The sequence below is a fragment of the Narcine bancroftii genome, chromosome 3 (genome assembly GCF_036971445.1).
Source record: "Narcine bancroftii isolate sNarBan1 chromosome 3, sNarBan1.hap1, whole genome shotgun sequence".
In the NCBI taxonomy this organism is placed as follows: domain Eukaryota; kingdom Metazoa; phylum Chordata; class Chondrichthyes; order Torpediniformes; family Narcinidae; genus Narcine; species Narcine bancroftii.
Window position 1 is genome coordinate 333,225,379 of NC_091471.1, and position 21,979 is coordinate 333,247,357.

At 46.5% G+C, this 21,979-nt stretch overlaps 2 protein-coding genes across 2 annotated transcripts in view; one reads left to right on the forward strand and one right to left on the reverse strand.

Annotated features, from left to right (window-relative positions):
• The window catches only part of atp5pd (ATP synthase peripheral stalk subunit d), a 414,254-nt gene that overhangs the window by 147,754 nt on the left and 244,521 nt on the right, over window positions 1–21,979 (reverse strand). The window lies entirely within an intron of this gene.
• On the forward strand, window positions 3,127–20,556 carry LOC138759237 (HUWE1-associated protein modifying stress responses-like). The gene is made up of 4 exons (XM_069929340.1): window positions 3,127–3,401; window positions 10,309–10,395; window positions 17,291–17,566; window positions 19,476–20,556. The coding sequence occupies exons 1-4, from the start codon at window positions 3,188–3,190 to the stop codon at window positions 19,694–19,696; spliced, it is 798 nt and encodes a 265-aa protein (XP_069785441.1). The 5' UTR covers window positions 3,127–3,187; the 3' UTR covers window positions 19,697–20,556.

Consider the following 21,979-nt stretch of genomic DNA (forward strand, 5'->3'; position numbering starts at 1 on the left):
CTAAAAAACTGGATGTCGAACACCCCACCAGTGGCAGATGACTATCAAAGATATCAGTGCCAACCACCTCCCCTCAGCCAGAAATATAATAATGTAATTAAACATCATAGAAATATTCAGCCAAGCGACTCCAGTCCCAATGTTTCGTTCAAATCTTCAACATCAATAAGACTGTGTGTCAAAACCTCCTTCTTTCCATTTTTCCCATTCAGTCTATTTCCATTTCCATTGGCCCTTCTTTTAGGTGATGACAGCGAGACTCTTCCTTGACCACGTGGATCTGGTAATGAATTAGCAAAAACCAATGCATCATGATCATTCTCAAAAAATTGAGATTGATAATTGCCATAAAAAACCTTCAACACAGCAGGGTATCGAAAAGCAAATTTATATCCTTTCCACCACAACACGTCTTTGGTCGAATTGAACTCCCGTCGACGTCTTCTTGACTCAAATCTGCATAGAAAAAAAACTCTATTGTTCTGAATCATCATTAGAGCTTGACTTTGTCTTGCCTTCTGTACCACCAATCATAGAATCATTTCTCTATCCTGATAATTCAGGCACCGAATTAAAACTGCCCGTGATGGCTGTCCTGGCAACAGTTTCTTCCTCAGCGCTCTATGTCCCCTCTCCAATACTAAACCACCCAGAAAGAACTCTTTACCCAACATCTCGGGGATCCAGTCCTTAAAATTTTGTATTGGATCTGCTCCTTCAATATCTTCTGGAAGGCCCACAATTTTTACATTATTTCTCCGACTTTGATTTTCCAATGAATCAATCTTTTTCAATAAATCTCTCTTCTGAATTCCACAATTCACGAACGAATCTTCCACTTTCTCTATTCTATCCTTATTACGTACGCCTTGCTCCTTACATTCAGAGAAAGCTGTCTCAAGTTTTTTAAACTTTTCCTGTACTAAATCCACTGAAGTAAGGCATTTATTAACATCTCTCTTAAGTGTGGATATTTCTTCAGTTTGCATTTGGGTCATTTGGTGAGACATATTATCTATATGGTAGGCAATCCCTTCCAAAACAGTAAAAATAGAGTTCAGTCCAGATTCCAGTACCACACCTTCTATAAACTCCTCCTCCAGTTGTTCCTGTGAACTGGCCGTTAAAGGTAAGTCTTCTTCTTGTTCCACCATTGTTAGTCCTTTTCCCATGTGGCTGCGGGTCTGCACACCCGACGATGGAACCCCGACCACATCGGGCGCTGCCGCTCGGGCACTCCCATAGACCACACGCGTTCCAGTAAAGTCGAGGACCCTCGAGGCACCATGCATTCCCACCTCCCCTGATGGCAGCGCGGACTCAAGGGCTCCTTGTTCAGTTGGGTTGCCTGTGCACCCGACATCACAAACGCGTGGGTCAACGTCAGCCGATTTTATCAACAAGACAGTGCCATCTTGCGGAGACAAGACTGGCGGCGGTGTAATACTTAACCTAGCCGGAGCTCTCTGTGGCTTGGAGGTTCCTGATGGCAACTCCGTGGTTCCAGCTGGACTGGTAGGCCTCAGTTCTTCAACACTTTTAAAGAGTAGTTTTTTCTGTAGTTGTGTCTTAGGTTTTTTAATATTAGCCGCCATTATAGACAAATAATGTACTTAGAAGTAGAAATAAAGCATTTATATACTTAGATTAAATTTTAAAAATGGGTGTTGAAAAAAACTGGCTGGGGAGGAGTAGGACTGCACGTCTGTCTTCTACGCTATCTTGCTACGCCCCAGCCTAGTCATTTCTAAGGTAGGGACACGTTTGGCACAACTTTGTGGACCGAAGGGTCTGTATTGTGCTGTAAGTTTTCTGTTTCTAGAACACACATACAGACAATACATATACAGAACAAGTATTTTATCTGTACAAATAAATAGATATTGTTTTGTACACATGAGAGTCTCGGGTGGCTAGTGTGAGCCGTTCCTTTGGTTGTTCAGCATTGTCACCGCCCATGGGGAAAAGCTGTTCCTCAGCCTGGTGGTGCTGGCTCTGATACTCCTGTATCTCTTCCCTGATGGAACCAGCTGAAAGATGCTGCATGCAGGGTGGAAGGGGTCCACCCTGTGCGCCCTTTTCAGACAATGATCCCAGTAGAGCACGTTGATGTGGGGGTGAGGGGGGGGGGGGGGGAAGGGAGATTCAAGTGATCCCCTCTGCCTCTCTCATGGTCCTGTGGTTTGACATCTGATCTACTTCTCCGCAATCCTGTGATGCAGCCAGCCAGGAGGCTCCCGACAGAAAGTTGACACAATGGTGGCCAATAGCCTTGCCCGCTTCAGTCTTCTCAGGAAGTGCAGAGGAAACTTGTGTGCCTCGGTCAGTATTTTTGCTCTCAGTCACAGATAGCCCTTTCCACAGAGGAGAACCCTTTCCACAGCAGCACCCTCCTCCACCTCCTCTGTAGTCCATGGCCAAGTCCATCTAAATCCAATCTTTCAACTCACATTGAGACTTGCTCTTCAGATCAGCTTATGGACAGTGCAGCAGTGGGACTGGCTCAGCGGCCCACTTGTCTACACTGAACACTATGTTCGAAACAAAGGCCAGGGCAGTGGCCAATTAACTACCACCTGGGTCCCAGGCTGAGCTTTAGTAAAGCCTCCTCCCCTGACCTTGCCCTGCTGCCCCCACCCTCCATTGAATAGAATAAAGTGTGGAGGAGGAGGAGAATTCTGACGCCCTGGTTCAGGGTCTCCACCCGAAAGAGGTGGGGTCGGCTGCCGCGGGTTGGTGTGTGGGGGGGGGGGGGGGGCTGCGCGATTGATGGTGGGAGGGAGACTGGCAGGGATCCCCCTTAAATCGCCAGGTTGGCGCTATACTGGGCCTATTCCCCCCACCCCCGGCTTAAAAGGTGCTGGAGGCCCCTTTGCCCCAGTAATCGCACCTGCGTCCCAGGAGGGCTACCCGGGTGCTGCAGTTTGAAAGCACCTAGTGGGTATCCATCATTAACCGAGGACTCAACCCCACTGCCTGCTGACTGCTTCTCTGTTGTCTGGAGCCAATTCGGTGTGTTGCGCAGGCGCACTGCCGGCTGGAGGGGGATGGCACCACGCAGACGCAATACCGGCTGGGTGTGGGGGGGGGGGGGGGGAGAGAAATGGCGGCGCGCAGGCGCGTTACGGATGTCGAAGCCGAGGGATAGTGCGCAGGCGCGGGGCGCCGGCTGGGGCTGGAGCCGCGGATGGAAGAGGCAAAAGGCCCAAGCGGATCATTGATGGCGGGTCACGGACCCGAGAGCTGGCTGTCCCGCTGGGAGCGGCAATGCCTGGAGGAGGACGAGCGGCAGGGGCTCGGGCCGGACTGTGCAGCCGGAAGCGCGGAAACGGAAGCGCACAAACAGCGGCTGTGGTTGTCGTTCCAGAACTCGGCGAGCGCCGTGGCCCAGTTATACAAAGGTGGGGGGTGGGCAAGGGGGGAGGGGAAGAGAGGGGAGGGAGATGGGGTGTGGGCAAGGGGGAGGGGGAGGTGTGGAGAGGAGGAGGGAGATGGGGAGGGGGTGGGGAGGTGTGGAGAGGAGGAAGAAGGTGTGGGGAGCGGGGAGGTGAATGGGGCAGGGAGCAGGGTGGGGAAAGGTTGGGGAGGGTGTGCGGGAAGGGTTGGGCAGTGAGAGGTGGGGAGTGGGTAAGGAAAGAGGGGAGGGGGTAGGGGATGATTGGAAATCGGTTGGGGAGTGGGATCTGGTGGGGAATGGGAGGTTGAGGTGTGGGAATTGGGGTAGAGTGAAGGGAGGGGGTGGGGAGTGGTTGTGGAGGGTAGTGATGGGCAGAGAGGGGTGGGTAGGTAGTGGATGGGGGTGGGGAACTGGGAGAGGAGTGGGGGTGGGGAGGAGAGATGGATGGGGAGGATGAAGGGGAAGAAGGATATGGGGAAGGGGGTGCAGAGAGGAAGATGAGGGAGGAGAGGAGATGTGGGAGGAGACGAGAGATGAGGTTGAGTAGGGATGGGGAGAGGGGATAGGAAAGGGATGGTAGAGGTTAGGATAGGAGCAAGTTGAGGATTGTTGGGTGTGGGGAGGAGATTTGAAGAGAAAGACCCAAGTTAGAGAAAGGATGTGTGGATTTGCTAGTGCAGGACCCAAAATGCTGGAGAAACTCAGCAGATCACGCAGCATCTTTAGACAGTGACTGGAGTCGACATTTTGGACCTGAGCCCTTCATGTTGAAAAGCCATGGCCTTGTGTACTGTCAACTTGAGGCCCCCATCCCCCAACTAGATTACCCAACCTTGATTTGACTTGGCTGGCTTCAACTAGATGGTATCAATATCAACCTCTAATTTCTGTTAACCCCCTTCCCTGTCACTCTCTTTCTCCATTTCTCCATAGAACACTTCAGCACAGAAAACAGACCATTATAACCATATAACTATTTACAGCTCAGAAACAGGCCAATTCAGCCTTTCTAATCCATGCCAAAGCCTTCTTCCACCTAGTCCCGTTGACCCGTACCCAGCCCATAACCCTCCACACTTCTCTCAACCATATACCTTTCCAACTTTAAATATTAAAATCGAACCCGTATCTATCACTTTGGCCGGAAGCTCACTCCACACTCCCACCACCGTCTGAGTGAAGAAATTCCCCTAAACTTTTTCCCCTTCAATCTCAATCCATGTCCTCTTGTTTGAATCTTCCCCCACTCTCAATGGAAAAAGCCTGTCCACATTGACTCTATCTGTCCCTCTCATAATTTTAAATACCTCTCAAATCACCCCTCAATCTTCTGTGCTCCAGGGAATAAAGTCCCAGCCTGTTCAGGCCACATTCTTGTTAATCTCTGCACTCTTTCTATTCTGTTTGTATCCTTCCTATAATACGGCAACCAAAACTGCACACAGATTTGGCCTCAACAATGCCTGATACAACTTCAACATGACATCCCAACTCCTGTACTCAATACTCTGATTTCTGAAGGCCAACATGCCAAATGCTTTCTTCACCACCCTATCTACATGTGACTCCACTTTCAGGGAATTATGTAACAGAAATTCCTAAATTCCTTTGTTCTACTGCACTCCTCAATTGTCTACCATTTAACGTGTAGGACTTTTATTGATTAGTCCTACCAAAATGTAGCACCTAACGTTTATTAGTATTAAACTCCATCCGCCATTTTCCAGTCCACTCTTCTCACTATCCTATATCCCATTGCGAGCTTTGATAACCTTCTTCACTGTCCACATCTCCACCAATCTTTGTATCATCTGCATACTTACTAATCCAATTTACCACCATTAATCGAGATCATTAATATATATGAGAAACAACAATGGACCTAGAACCGATCCCTGAGGCACTCCACTAGTCACCGACAAATAATTTTCCACCACTACTCTCTGGCATCTCCCATTCAACCATTGTTGAATCCATTTCACTACTTCAACATTAATACCTAGTGATTGAACCTAATGAAGGTTCTTATGCAGAACCTCATCAAAGGCCTTACTAAAATCTATATATACATTATAGACAACATACACAGCCTTCCCTTCATCAACCTTCTTCGAAACCTCCTCGAAAAACTATGATTAGTTAAATAGGATCTACCGTGTACAAAACCATGTTGACTACTCCTAATCAATCCTTGTCTTTCCAAATAATTGTATATGCCATCTCTAAGAACACTCTCCATTAATTTCCCACCAATGACCTCGGATTCACAGACATAATTACCAGGTTTACTTTTGGAACCTTTTTTTAAGCAGAGGAACTTGAGCTTCCCTCCAATCCTCCGGAACCTTCCCCGTGGCCAGAGACATTTTAAATATTTCTGTCAGAGCCCCCACTATTTATAAACTAACATCCCTCAAGGTTCTAGGGAATATCTTGTCGGGCCCTGGAGATTTATCCACCTTTATTCTCTTTAAAATAGCTAGAGCTACCTCATTAATCTGTAAATTGACCTCACTACCAGATTTCTCCACTTCACCTGGCTCAATATTCCTTTCCTTAGTGAATACTGAAGAAAGAAAATTCCCCCATCTCTTCTGACTCCTCACATAGCCTACCCCCTCTGATCCTCAAGGGGCCCAATTTTATCCCTCACCATTCTTTTACTTTTAATGTACCTGTGTAACCCTTTGGATTTATTTATTTATTTATTTTTACCTTGCCTGCTAAAGTAGCCTCATATCTCCTTTCAGCCTTTCTAATTTCTTGCTTAAGTTTTTTTTTAACACTCTATGTTCCTCAAGCACCTCCTTTTCCCTGTTGTCCACATCCCTCTTCCTCCAAACTAAATTCCCAATATCTCTTGAAAATCAAGGCTCCCTATATTTTCTAACCTTTCCTTTAATCCTCACAGAGACAGACTGACTCTGGACTCTCATATCTTCCCCTTTGAATATCCTCCATTCATCGGTTGCATCCTTCCCTGAAAATAAATTCTCCCAATCCTCACCCTCTTAAATCCTTTCGCATCTCCTTGAAATTAGCCTTATTCCAATCAAGAATCTCAACCTTAGGCCCAGCCCTAACCTTCTCCATAATTAATCCAAAAAAAAATAGTATTATGATCATTAGACCCAGTGTTCCCCAACACAAACCTCTGTCATCTGATCTATATCATTCCCTAATAAGAGATCCAATACAGTCCTCTCTCTAGTCGCTTCTATGTATTGATTTAGAAAACTTTCCTGAACACATTTGACAAACTCCAACCCATCCAGCCCTTTTACACAATCAGTGTCCCAGTCAATGTGTGGAAAGTTAAAATTTCCTATAATCACCACCTTGTGTTTACTACACATATATGCTATCTCCTTATTAATTTGCTCCTCTAATTCCCTCTGACCATTAGGGGGTCTATAAATACACCCCCATTAGTGTTTTCATGCCTTTCCCACTCCTCACTTCCACCCAAAGAGCCTCACTGGATGAGCGCTCCAATCTCTCCTGCCATAGCACCGCTGGAATGATTTCTCTAACAAGCCACACGACTCCTCCATCTTTTATCCCCCCCTGTTCTATCACACCTAAAACAATGGAATCCTGGAATATTTAGCTGCCAATCATGTCCATCCTGCAACCAAGTTTCACTGATGGCTACAATATCATATTTCCATATTCTAAGCTCATCCATCTTATTCACCATGTTCCTTGCTTTGAAATATATACACTTGACAGAATGTCCCCCACATTCACTCCTTTTGATTACCATCTACTTTTACTGTCCTCCCCCCTCATTAACTTTAACATTCTGGTTCCACTCTCCCTTCAAATTTAGGTGTTCTTTTACCCTAATCTCTCATTATGATTCCCTCCTTCCTGCCAAACTAGTTTAAACCCTCCCCAACAGCTCCAGCAAACCTACCTTCCAGGATACTGGTCCCCCTCTAGTTCAAGTGCAGCCTGTTCTTTTTGTACAGGTCAGACTTTCCCCAGAAGAGATCCCAATGATCCTGAACCCCTGTCCCCTGCACCAGCTCTTTAGCTGCGCATTTATCCACCACATCTTCCTAATCCTACCCTCTCTGGCGAATGGCACAGGCAACAATCCCAAGATTACCACCCTTGAGGTTCTGCTTTTGAACTTCTTTCCTAACTCCATATACTCTTTCTTCATGACCTCATCACTACTTCTGTCTATGCCATTGGGCTCCATGTGGACCATGACATCTAGCTGTTCACCCTCCCCCTCCAGAATGCCGTGGGCTCGATCAGAGACATCCCTGTCCCTGGCACCTGGGAGGCAACCTACCAACTGGGAGCCCCGATCTCACCCAGCAAACTCTTATCTGCTCCCATAACCAGTGAGCCCCCAATTACAAGAGCTCTCCTCTTTTCCTCCCCTTCCCTTCTGAACCAAGGGGCCAGTCCCCATGCCAGAGACCTGACCACCGCAACTTGTACCTGGTAGTTCATTTCCCCCGAACAGTATCTAAAATAGTGTACTTATTTGAGGGGAATGGGTGCAGGGGTACTCTACACTGTCTACCCCCCCCCCCCCACCCCCCACCTTCCCTTTCCTTACAGTCATCCATTTAGCTGACTCCTGGCTGTCTGGGGCGACTGTTTCCCTGTATCTCCTGTTTTGCCTTGCCTCTGCGTCCCTTATGATCCGAAGCTCATCCATCTGCAACCAGTTCCCTAATGGTCTCCCAGGAGTTGCATCTGGATGCACCTTTTGCAGGTGTAGTCATCAGGAATACTTGTGCTGTCCTTGACCTCCCACATCCTGCAATCGGAGCACAGGATCACCCCAACTGCCTCCATGACCAACTCTTAAAATAAATTTACCAGCATCACCTCACTGGGAGCACTTCCTCAGCCTCTGCTTGCCAAAGCCTCGAAGTCCCACTACTTCACTACACTCATTCACTGGCCTCTCCTTTACCTAACTTACCCTTTATTGGTCGTTGCCAATGACCTCAATTGGAAAGGCCAAAGTCCTGCCCCCGCACCCTTTTTAAACTTTCCTAAAATCTACTTACCAAAACGACACATTTAACCCACCTCCAAACCTGTCTCTCCTCTGACTGGAAAGGCCATTCAGCCCTTCTAGTCTGTGCCAGAACATCATACTGCTAATCTCACTGACCTGCACCCGTTCCATAACCCTCCAGACCTCTCCTATTAATGTATCTATCAAATTTATTTTTGAAGCTTAAGCAAGTGCCCTCATTTACCACGTCAGATGGCAGCTCATTTTGCACTCCCGCCACTCTCTAGGTGTAAAAGTTCACCCTAAATCTTTCACCCTGAAGCCATGCCCCCTTGTATCTCTCCTAATCTAAGTGGAAAAAGGCTACTCATGATTACTCTGTCTATATCTCTCATACTTTTGAAAGCCTCCATCAAATGTCCCCTCATTCTTCTACGCTCCAAAGAATAAAGTCCTAACCAGTGTTTCCTCTAAGCACAAACGGTCTGTGTGCGTGTGGACAAAGGAAATTCATGCTTGAAAATTTGTGCACTCGTGCAGTCTGTTTTGTGCGTGTGCACAGAATGCTTATGTCCATACATCGAACAGTGATTCTGAAAGTGGGTGCCTCTGCAACCCCTCTGGGCAGTGGAAAGATCCAAGGGAGAGGGGGGAGGGAAAAGGGGGTCTTCCGAACCTTCAACTTTGTTATTATTCGGTCTGCTGCAAAGTTGAATGAAGAAGCCAGTGCAGTAATTTTCTGTCCAGACTCAAGGTGGCAGTAGTGAGCAAAATAAACGGTGACATGGTGTACTTGCGAGAGTTGGTCTTGGTGGCCGCCGTGTTGTACTGGAGTCACTACCCCCTGCGCAGTGCCACCACCACCCCCACTGCTCAGCGGCACCTCTAACCACCCCCCCCCCCCCGATCACCACCCCTTTCACTCAGCGCCACCACTAATCCCCACCCCCCCGCTTAGTCCGCCATTAACCCTCTGCTCAGCGCTGTCTCTAAGCCCCCCACCCCACTCAGCGCTGCCACTAATCCACCACTGTGCCGTTGTATGGGGAGTGCACTCGGGATGTGGCCTGTAGGCCAAGGGGGTGGCAGCTTGAAAAAGTTTGGGAACCACTAGCTTAAAGGGAACATTGGTCCTTACCTGTTTAATCTTTCCCTGTAACTCCACTCCTGAAGACCTGGCAACATCCCAGTAAATCTCCTCTGCGCTCTTTCAATCTCACTGATATCCTTCTTGTAGTTTGGCGACCAGAACGGCACACAATATTCCATATTTGGTCTCACCAATGTCTTGAACGTCCTCACCATAACACTTGTCTGCATCAAATTCCATCTGCCATTCTGTGGCCCATTCTCCCAGTTGGTCCAGATCCCTCTGCAAGCTCTGAAAGCCTTCCTCGCTGCACAACGTCTCCAATCTTGGTGTCATCAGCAAACTTAATGTTCCATTTGATCCACTTCCCCTCCACCATTACTTCTTAGCTTATTTCTCTTCTACCCTACCAGCCATATTACCCCAGCCTGAGCTCCTATCTTCTCCCCCACTCCAACACCTTTTTATTCAAGTGTCTGCCTGATTTTTGACACACCTAATGAAGGGTTCGGGTCCAAAATGTTGATTGCTTTCTTTTCTTCCTCTGGTTCCTGCATGATCTACTGAGTTTGTGTGTACCCCAGCATCTGCAGATTTTCATGGTTTACCTGGGTTTAAGAGTGGGTGTTGGTTTGGGGAGAAGGTGCAGGTTGAAGTGAGTGGTGATGGGTTATGGGAGGGGTGAGGGGAGGAAGTGGATTCTGGGGGCTGGTTTGTGACAGGTAGGTGTCCATCTGTCCCAGATGGAAGGCTGCTGTATGCAGTGGGGTTTGTTTTATACCCCATGGGGACCGTTTCATTGAAACATCTCATTCACATAAATGTTTTTAGATCGTGTTTACCAGCAGCAACTGGGAATCCAGAGCCTGTGGAAACCATTCCAGGCTGCAGCGACGTCTGTTACCTGCCTGTATAAAGGTTAGTGTGTCTACTCATCGTATAATTCTGCTCCTTTGTTGAATTCCCCTTGGCCTCCAAACCCCCTGTCATATCCCGATGTAGATCCTGCCCTATCCACGGTTTCAAACTCTCAAGGCCTTAAGACAATAGACCAGTGAACAGCAGCACAGATAGTCTGGGGCAGCATGGTTCGCTTAGCAATTAGCGCAGCGGAGTTACTGTGCCAGCGATTGGAACCGGGGTTCAAATCCTGCGCTGTCTGTAAGGAATTTGTACGTTCTCCCCGTGTCTGCGTGGGTTTTCCTTGGCTCAGTTTTCCTCCCACTGTCCGAAACGTACCAGGGTTGTAGGTTCATTAGGTTCAAATTGGGCAGCATGGGCTCGTGGACCAGAATGGCCTGTTACTGTGTTGTACGTCTTAAATTTAAAATATGAACAGTACAGCTTGGATGTCTTTGCCAAACAAATTGTCAAAATCAAATGCCATTCTGCTGCTTGCTCCCAATCATTATCCCTCCATACACGTCATATTCATCTGTCTGTCCAGAAGCCTTTTGAATGCATCCACCAACTCCCATGGAAGCCCATCCAGGGCCCCTAAAATATTTGCCCTGTGCATCTCTCAAACTTCCTCTCCTCCCATCCCCACCTCCCCTCACTTTGAACGCATGTCCTGTGTACGTGACCCTTTTGCTCTGGGGAAAAGATTCTGTCCTCCCTATCAACAAGAATTGAAAACTGTGGAAATAGTCACAAAGGCTCGTGATGGGTTTTGTTCACGGCTAACCAAATTGAACAAGAGAGCTACATCCCACAAGGGTCAGTATTGATGCAGAAACCCAAGTATGGAGGATGTGAGCTCCAGGCATGTTATGCGTGTATTAGGCAGGTCAGCTGATGGAGCAGCTGGTGAAGGGTGTTGTGTCGCGAGACTGAGGAAGGACAGGCATGGAATTACAAACTTGTGGCTATTACACAGACTTGGTTGTTGCAAGGGCAGGATTGGCTGACGCAAATTCTGGGATTTAGATGTATCAAAAGGGATAAGTAGGTGCGGGGAGGGGGGGCATTGGTGGTGGTGGCACATCTGGAGTCCTGAATAAGTTTGTCCCATAGAGACAGGGAAAAGATGGTACAGGTACAGTTCCACGTGTCTGAAATGCCTGGGACCAGAAGTGTTTTGGATCTTAGAACACCATTTTTTAAAAAACGCACTCATTCCCTCATGCTTAAAGCTACATGAATTCACATTACAATACAAATATTTACATATACACAAATTAACTAAAGGTGGACATGTGTTGAAAAATCTACATCAATAATACACCACTTGCGTCTGCTACATTCTGTTCTCCGATCGGGATTTCTGAACTCTATTATGGGATCACGGACGAAAACAGTTTCAGATTTTGGATCTTTTCGGATTTCAGGTATTTGGATACGGGGTTACTGTACCTGCATTAGACATACAGCATGGTAACAAGGCCCTCTCAGCCCATGAGCCCGTGCCGCCCAGGGCACCCAGTTGACTTACAACCCTGTTATGTTTGGCGTGGGAGGAAACCGGAGCCCCGGGAAAACCCAAGCAGACATGGGGTGAATGTACAAACTCCTTACAGACAGTGCAGGATTTGAACCTTGGTCACTGGTGCTATAAGAGTGTTGCGCTACCACTATGCTAACCATGTTGCTAGAGTAGAGGAGCTATGGTTAACAAGAGAGATGGGACAGCTAGTCAGGAGGAAGGAAGGAAGTGTACACAAGAAAGCATAAGTCAGGAAAGGCTCATGATATGGTAGTCAGGAAGGAGCTTAAAAAGAGTTGGGAGAGAATGAGGGGGCATGAAAAGACCTCGACAAGAAGGATTAAGGAAAATCTTAAAACGCTCTTCATACACTCACAAAGAACAAAAGAATGACACAAATGAGGATCTGAGCAGTTAGGGACAAAGGGAGGAACATGTGCCTGGAGGCAGAGGAGGTAGGGGAAATTCTAAATTAATATCATGCTTCAGTGTTCTCCAGGGAGGGGGACCTTAGTGAGTGTGAGATCAGTGTAGAACAGGCTTATGTGTGGGAATATGTTGAGGTTAAGAAAAAGTAAGTTATGGATCTTCTTAAAAATAATGGGATGGATAAGGCCCTGGGACCAAACGAGATATTCCTCAGGTTACTACAGGAAGCAAGGGAAGAGATTGCTGGGGCGTTGGCAATGATCTTTGCACCCTCCCTGGCCACAGGAGAGGTACTGGAGAATGGCAAATGTAGTCCCCTTGTTTAAAAAAGGTAAGAAAGAGAATCCTGGGATTTATAGACCAGTGAGTCTTGCATCAGTGATGGCCAAACTATTGAAGAGGATTCTTCAGGACAGGATTGACGAGCATTTAAAGAAGTATAGTCTTCTCAGGGATAGTCAGCATGGCTCCGTGAGAGGCAGATAGATGATCCCAATTGAATTCTTTGAGGAGGTGACAATAGAAATCAAAGAAGGTGAGGTGGTGGTTGTGAATATGGATGTTAGTAAGGGATTTGACAAAGTTCCCCATGATGGGCTCATTCAGAAAGTCATGAGGGATGGTATCCAAGGAACCTTGACTGCTTGAATTCAGAGTTGGCATACCTGCAGTAAAGGGTCAATAAGTTTACAGATGATACAAAGGTTTTGTGAATAGTGTAGAAGGTTGTCGTAACAGGCAGGATGCAGGGTTGGGCAGAGAAGTGGCAGATGGAGTTCAATTTGGACAAGTGTGAAGTGATGGACTTTGAAAAGTTGAACTTGAAGGTGGAGTATTAGGTTAACTTCGGGGTTCTTAACAGTGTGGAGGAACAAAGAAATTTCGGGGTCTGGGTCCACAGATCCCTTGAGGTTGCTCTGCAGGTGGATAGGGTATTTTTAGAAAGTGTATCGTGCGCTGGCCTTTATTAGTCAGGGAATTGAGTTCAAGAGCTGTGAGGTAATGTTGCAGCTGGTTAGACCACACTTGGAGAATTGTGTTCATTTCTGGTCACCTCATTATAGGAGGGATGTAGATGCTTTGGAGAGGGTGCAGAGGAGATTTGCCAGGACATTCCTTAGTTTGGAGAATATGGGCTTTCCTCTTTGGAGCAATGAAGGATGAGAGATGACTAATTAGTAGTATACAAGATTATGAGAGACCTAGATAGAGTGGACAGCCTGCACCTTTCTCCCAGGGCGACAATAGAAAATACCAAAGGACATCCATTTAAGGTGAGTGGAAGAAGGTTTAGGGGAGACATCAAAGGAAAGGTTTTTACACAGTGATGGGTGCCTGGAACACCTTACTGAGGGGTGGTGGTGGAGGCTGGTACAATAATTTGGACATACAGCACAGCAACAGGCCATTTGATGCCATGAGTCCATACCCCTCAGTTTATACCCAATTAACCTACACACCTGGTACATTTCGAACGGTGGGAGGAAACTGGAGCCCTCAGAGAAAACCCACACAGATAGGAGGAGGACGTCCAAACTCCTTACAGACAGTGGGGGATTTGAACCCCTGTCCTGATCGCTGGTGCTCTAAAGGCATTGCACTGACCGCTATATCAATTGTGTTGCTCCAGACTCTTGGGCACATGAACACAAGAAAACTCAAGGGTTATGGTGTGAAGGAGGGAAAGGTTAAGTTGTTGTAGAGTAGGTTTTCATAGGTCAGAACAAACTTAGTGGGCTGCAGGGCCTGCACTGTGCTGAAACCTATATATTGCCATGTGACGTTGGGAACAGTCTCAGATTGTTACATTTTTGTAAGGTATAGATTCCTAAGACCTATATGTGCAAGCCAGGACTGGATCCATGTTCCGCATTTCAGGATGTTTAACTTACGTAGCATAGGCCAGCACCTGAGGGTTGCCCTCAAAAACGTTGCTGGGTTGGCACATTCTACATGAGAACTCTAATCATCAAACTACAAAACTGCAGATGTGGCAAACCTGAACTAAAATATAGAAATTATTGGCATCTATGTGGAGCATGCCAGTCGAAAAAAGAGGAAATAGGTTATATGTAATTTGTTTGTCCTTTTTCCTTGATGCCAATACCGTTCTTTTAGTTTGTTCTGTCAAACCTGAACTAAAATATAGAAATTATTGGCATCTATGTGGAGCATTCCAGTCAAAAAAAGAGGAAATAGGTTAGTGTCAAGTTCCATCGTAGTTAGGTGGTGATAATGCAGCCATTTTGTATAATGCTGCAAACCTTACACAACACAGAACAGGATCTCCAACCAAACTCCAGGCTGAGTTGCCTCCCTCAGCCAGTCCTATGTGCCTGTGTTTGGCCCATAATCCCTCCAAACATTTCCTATCTAAACCTGTCTAAATGTCTTTCACATATTGGAATTGTTCCTGACTCTCCCACCTCATCCAGCAGCTTGTTCCATGTCTCCACCACCCTCTGTGTGGAAACTGCCCTTTTATTTTCTCCTCTTACCTTGGATCTATGCCCTCTAGATTTTGACTCCTCTGTCCTGAGAAAAAGGGAGCTGGAAAGGAGATTGAAAAAGAGGGCTTTAATCTCAGGATTACTCCTGGAGCCACAGTCAGGTTATGAATTTAAAGATTGGCCAGAGGAGCAGCAGAAGGTTGGGGGGGGTGGGGGGGTGGTGGTAGAGGTTCATTAGGACCTGTACAAGAGGGACGGGTTACTCCTGAACTGGAGGAGGACCAATATTCAGGCAGGGAGATTTTGCCAGTGCTTCTTGGGAAAGATTAAACCAGATTGTCAGAGACCAGGGGCCCAGAGCAGAGAGGAGGGAAGTGAACATTTGGGAATGGGTGTTAGACTGTACTCAGAGGAAGTGTACTGGACAGGTCAGGCAGGAGTACAGTAAAGTGAGAGGGGGAAAAAGTGAGTGATTTAAACTACACCTATTTCAATGCAAGAGGTAGACAAACTGGCTCAGGAGACTGGAATATTGTAGCCATAACAGAAAGGTGGCTGAGAGAAGGGCAGAGACGGTAACTCATTGTTCCAGGATATAGATGTGCAGGGAAATTACAGACAGCTGTAAGAATAATAGGATTGTATTACTGGGAGACTAACTTCCTGAATATTGAGTGGGGCACCCACAGTGCAAAGGTCTTGGACAGGTTGGAATTTGTAGTGTGTCCAAGAGAACTTCCTCAATCAATGTATTTTGGGGCTGACAGGATCTCCCCTTTGGGGAATGAGATAGGACTGGTGAGAGTGGGAGAGCACTTTGGATCCAGTGACCATAACTCCATTGTTTGTAGGGAAAGGTGGGACTGTCCACAAATTAAAGCCCAGAATTGGGACAGGGCTGATTTTTGGAGCAATTAGGCTGCAACGTGCAGAGATTGATTTGGAGGGGGTATTGACAGGTCTAACTCGAAGTGTAAGGTAAGTCAAACCATGGTAGAACTTGAACAATGAATGGTAGGGTCATGGAGGGTGTTGTGGAACAGAGAAACCTAGGGGTACGGGTGCATAATTCCCTGAAAGTGGTGACTCCAATGGATAAGGTGATGAAGAATGTGTTTGGCATGCTGGCCTTCATTGGACAGGGTATAGAGTACAAGATTTGGGAACTCATGATTCAAATCAGAATTCATTGTCATGAACATGTCACAAAATTCGTTGTTTTGCAACAACATCACAGTGCAAACATTCATATAAACCACTTTACAATAAAAATAGTGGAAGAAAAACTCCAAGTGAGGCAGTGTCTTGTGGTTCATTGATTGTTCAGGAAACTGACGGCAGTGAGGAAGAAGCCATCCACTTGTGCCACTGATAGCTCATCTTCAGGCTCCTTCCCCTTCTTTTCCATGGTAGCAGAGTGAAGAAGGCATAGCCTGGGTGGTGAGGGTTGAGGATAAAGGCACCACGGCTTGTAGATGCCCTCGATGGAGTGAAGAAGCTGTTCAAGGCATTGGTGAGAGCACCCATGGAGTACTAGGTACTTTTCTGGTCGCCCAGCTACAGGAAGGACATCAATAGGCTGGAAGGGGTGCCGAGGAGATTCACCAGGATGTTGCTGGGACCAGAGGAAGAGGCTGAATAGACTGGAACTTTATTCCCCAGAGCAAAGGAGGCTGAGGGGTCTTTTAGAGGTTTACAAAATCTTGAGGGGTGTGGATAAAGTGAACGTTCACACTTTTTTCCAAGTTAGGCAATTATAGAGCTAGGGGGCATCAGTTTAAGGGGAGAGATTTAGAAGGGGCAATGTTCTCACTCAGAGGGTGGTCTGTATCTGGACCAAGCTGCTGGAGGAGACTGTAGAAGGGGCATATTAACAAAATTCAAAGTGCATTTATTCAAATATATGGATAGCAAGGCTCAGGGAAGTGGACCAAATCAGATCAGCTCAGAATGTCATATTGGTCATGTGTCAATCTCAGCCTTTTAACCACTAAATTTGCTTCCCCACCCCCACCTTCCCCTTGCCTTTTACACATTTCCTTCAGTATGTGACATTCTTACCCTGGGTAAAAGACTCGTCTGTCCTGTCAATGCCGATTTTGGAGCTGGACTTGTCCTTGCCCTGTCCAAGAGGGGCAGGGATGGGAGCAGGACTGCAGGAAACGATGAAGGGTTGAGCCCTGTGCCCCCACTGATAAGGAGAATGTTATGGTCCAGAGGCACATCCTGACAGCCACCTCATGGGAGCAAGTAGTCCAGAGGGACATACATTGGAGACAGTGTAATTGAACTGTGGGAGGTGGTGGGCCTCTAATGGATGTTTGGAGATAGCATCTCTCCAGAGGTGGAGGGAGGCGTGGGGAGACGGGGGAGGATGCAGAGAGCAAGGTGGGTGGGGTGCGAAGGGAAGGAGAGACAGGATGGTTGAAGATACAGGATGGCAAAGGGCAGCAGAGCTTTTGAAAAGGTCTCATTCCATATGATGCAAGGTTAACCTTTCCTTTCTCAGACGGGCTTGAAACATACCGAGCAAGCTTGGATTTGGGTGTGCAAGGAGGCTACCAAAGACGAAATAAGGAAATGCTGGCCTGGGCAAGGAAGAGGAGACACGTCATACACCGTGAGGACTTGCTGAGCTTTCTGTGCAGAAAGTCGCCACCCTCGAGGAGCAGCAGACTGGCACCTCGGCTAAACATTGCGTCCTCAGGACTGGGCGTGCAAGAGGACTCGAGCAGGACTGCTGAGGGGGACCTGCAGGCGTTTACTGACGCCATTGCTGTGCATGGTAAATGAGAGGTTCTCAGCAGGTTTTCATCAACATGTTGCTCACGGTTAGGTCCCGTGACCTGGTCTTGGACTGTTGATTGGGGCGTGCAGGATTGTCCCAATACCTCTTTGGTTTCATTTGGTTAGTTCTCCTTTACCAATCATTCCATTGTCTTGCAGAAGTCGCCTCTTCTTTGGTGTTGAGTTCTGGCCTCCCATATTAATGCCCTTGTATCATTTGCTCGGGTAGTCAGAACATTCTTCACTCACAATCTCAAACCTCCAGACCTTCCTCCCTCCTGGTTCTCTTTTTATCCCCTCAAGTAAACCTTATTAACTCCTCTGTCCTATGTAAAGATTCAAACACTTCATGTCTTAAAATAACCATTAAATGTTTTCCCTGTTCTTCTCCAATAGGCTCTTTGCTCCTTGCAGTATTGTTTATTCCTAAAATCTCGAATGTTAGTGTCCCTGCTGGAAGGCAAGCAAGAGGAGGCCACTTGACCCTCAAGCTTGCTCTACCATTTAATAAGATCATGGTTGATGTCATTGAAAGCTTATTTTGCCCCCATTTCATCTTGAATTTATTTAATTTTAAAATGTAATTTAATTTGAATTTAGACATTCAGCACAGTGACAGGCCCTTCTGGCCCATGAGCCCATGCCACCCAAATACCCAATTAACCTAGGACTCCTGATACATTTTGAATGAATTGAACTGTCTCTGCCTGAAAATAAATCACCATCCTCTGATGGAGACTCAGCCCTTCATGTCGCCTCATCTTTCTCCATTTTTAAACTGTGAGCAGTGATCCCAAATGAAGGAGAATGCTCTACATTTACTCACCATGTTAAAACCTTCTGATTCTTGTTCACCTAAACTCGACTCTGTCCATCTGTTCCTCATTGGGTAATCTACCAGTAATCCATCCGTTGCTTGTTTCCAGCACAAATTGTCCTTCCTTCATAAAATGTTGCCTCACGCAGTACCCCAGGTGAGGTCTTAGCAGCCCCCTATAAAACTGAGGAAGAACTCTCCACTTTTCAGCCCTTTTACCTGTTAAATGATAACATTCTCTTACTTGCTGAACCTGCTTGTTAAACTTCAGAGTCATGTAGACATTCCCCTTATTGTTCTGATAAGATAGCAATTAGTTTTCCTTTCGAAATGGATACATCGCACATTGTATTCCATCTGCCAGGTATTGATTCGCCTAAGTAACCTGTCTGTACCCCTGCATTTCTTAACGGCTTCTTTCCTTTCCTCTCTTTCTGTCTTATCATCCAGTGCATGTGCATAGTGTGGCAAGTTGAGATTCCAGCACCAAACCCTGTGGTCCACCACTTGTTATTTTTTGCCACGTAAACTGAACCATACCCTTTGGTGACAAATTTTTCCTATGAACCAACTAATCTGTTCATTCTAGTATATGGCTAGCTTTGATTTCCTGCAACAATATTTGACGCAGAAACCCAACATTTCTCCTTTGCACACAGAAAGGATGCTAATAAATTGATCAAATGTAAGTTCCCTTTCTTAAAACCACATTGACTGTCTACTTATTTCAAAGAATCCTGCTCTAATATTTGTAACATTTTTTTCCTCTGACAAACGTCAAACTAACTGGCCAGTTTTCTGTCTGTCCCTCTTTGAATAAAAGAATTGCATTTGCTATTTTCCGATCTAATGGAACCCTTTGGAAAATTAAAACCAAACCATCAACTGTCTTAACACAGGCTTCCTGTGTTTTGGCATCCTGGAGAAAGGCTCTCTCTGTTTGGTGCTGCTGGGGAAGTCTGGTCCCTGTTGTGCTCCCTCAGCTCACAGTGACTTTCAGCTGTGTCTGATGGAAGGACACGGTAACTGGTGTTCAGAGGGAGAGACAGTTGCTGACACTAATCGTTTGTTTGCTCTTGCTCTCCTGCAGGCCTCAATGGGGCCATGGCGAACGTCACACCTGGGTCCCCCTCGCACTCGGGCAGCAATTCTGCCTCGGCACGTCGGCGCAGCCTGCACGACGTGGACCTAAATAGCTTTATTGCAGAAGAGATGGCCCGGCATCTGGAGAGCTCCAGAAAGAGGACTCCAACCCAGTGTAACGATGTTCTCACCGAGCCACCCAGTCACAAACGGAGCCGGATGCTTTGAAGGGACACGGGCAAGCTCCCCGGTGACTGGCAGTGATCCCACACTAGGCACCTGGGCAGGTGACCCTGCAAGGGGTAGCAACCAAAACAAGGAAACCTTTGGCCAAACCTTGGAGCGAATGTTTATTGAATAAGTGTATTGTGATTTCTTCAATGTTGCTGCACACTTGTACTTGAAAATGCAAATTGGGTGCACTATGAAGGGCGAGGTGAGGATTTCTGTACGGACATTACCTGCACAGTGCATCTTGCGGCATACTTGGTCATTTTCTTTTGGCACTTTATTTAATGAAAGTTTAGTCATTTGTAATGGACTGGCTTGAAGGCACTTGATGCTCAACTTTGGTGCCTGGTTATCAGGCTGTTGGCCGGTCCTTTCCTCCTTATCTTAGTGTTGTGATTTACTTTGGAAATGAGGAATTCGAAGCTTGAAGATGAAGAGTTTTTTTTGTCAGGAGTATTTTTGTGGATGGCATAGGAATGGCAGGTCACTTCCTCCCTAAACTTCTGAAAAATTAGGCTAAATATGTGTACGGATGAGCTGTTAAAATTTGCTGAGGATGGTTCTCTGGCTTATCGACCGGTACCCCGGTATTGTGGGCCTGCTAAACGTTCCTCTGTCTTCATTTAAAGGCACATTTACCACGAACTTGCATCTCAAAGGTTCAAAGTCCTGAGGGTGCGATATGCGTTTGAAGAAGTCTAACTGGAAAACTGCACTTGATGTTCCAACTCTCGCAGGGTTGTGGAATTACGAAATGACTTAAAAGTATGAATTGTATCAGAATTGTGGAAAAAAAATTGAATTGCAATGCTCTGGCTAATCACAGTTGTAAATCCATTAAATACTGAAGCAGTAAATCTTTCAACTTGTCCTGTGTCTCCTTCCCTCAATGAAAAGTGCAAAAGGAATACATCCAAGACTTCATCCCTACAGTTCAGGCAGTCTGCTTGTAAAAGGGTGAGTTCTTCCTTGACCACAGCAAGGACCTGGCAGTCTGTTTGATCACGTAATGTATCTTGCCAATGAATATTAGCAGGTCTGTTTCTCCCTTTCACTTGGGAATGTCAACTAGAAAGATTTATACCCAGAGTAACCGTTGCCCCTTTGCTCACAAAGGGAAATGGGGATAATCCGGATATTTTTTAAGGCAGTGAGCCTCACATTACTGGTAGGGGAACTCGTGGAAAAATACTTGAGGATAGGATTTATTAAAATTTGAAAAGTCAGGTTAGGGACAGTCTGGCTTTGAGGGGGCAGTTCATATCTTACTAATTTGAGGTGACAAAGGTGTTTAAGGGGAGGCCAGTGGATGTTGTCCATGTGGACTTTAGTGATGTGCTTGACAAGGTCTCTTGTGGTCGGCTGGTCCAGAAGGTCCAGATGCATGAGATTCATGGTGAGTTGATAGTTTGGATACAAAATTGGCGGCACATGGCTCCTAAAAGTATTGATGTGCAGAGGGATCTGGGTTCCTGCCTCTGATATCCTGCCAAGTCCCAATCAGCAGGTCTTGTGATCCACCCAACATCTGTACCGATCTGTAGTTTATCCCTTCGCCCCAGGAAAGCCAGCCCAGCCTCTCCAAGCTCGCTCTTGAACTAAAGTCCTTCATTCCAGCAGCATCCCAGTGATTCTCCTCTGCACTCTCTCCAACACAACCACATCCTTCCCCCTGCGTGATGACCAGGCCTGCACACAATACTCCGAATTAGAGGTGCTGTGTTTTGAATGAAATTTTAAACCAAGGATCTGTTTGTCACTCTTAGATAGCCATAGTATCAAGAATGCAAACAGGCCTTTCAGCCCAACTTGGTGCTAACCAAGGTGCCTTCCTGAGCTAGTCCCATTTGATTGCATATGATCCTGTGAACTTTCCTCTCCTTGAACTCACCCAAATATCTCGAGAAAGAAATGAAGGAATTAGTCCTTCTGTATGGAAGTGAATAGAAATTGGACATTCATAGTGAAAATGAGGTGGTCGAGGCTCCACCAGCTTACAGTTCCCTGGGCTTGACTGCCCCTTTCACCATGAATATCCATACAGAAGGCCTCCATTTTTTAATAACAGACCCAACAACCACAGCTCTTCTTCAGCTGGCAGAACTTGTCCTCTCCCTTAATAATTTCTCCTTTGGATCATTGCACTATCTCCCAGTCAAGGGGTAGCAGTGGGTCCCAGTTATGCCTGCCATTTTCTTTTGGCTACGTGGAGCAAACCATGCTACAAATCCACTCAGACAAGGCCCCTCAACTCTACTTCCGCTACCTCAATAACTACTT

What these genes read in the sequence shown, in the direction of transcription:
- LOC138759237 (XM_069929340.1), top strand. Translation starts at nt 3,188, where the DNA reads ATGGAAGAGGCAAAAGGCCCAAGCGGATCATTGATGGCGGGTCACGGA. An exon ending in TGTTACCTGCCTGTATAAAG is followed by an intron (nt 10,396 to 17,290) that starts GTTAGTGTGTCT and finishes TTCCTTTCTCAG; the next exon opens with ACGGGCTTGAAACATACCGA. An exon ending in TGACGCCATTGCTGTGCATG is followed by an intron (nt 17,567 to 19,475) that starts GTAAATGAGAGG and finishes GCTCTCCTGCAG; the next exon opens with GCCTCAATGGGGCCATGGCG.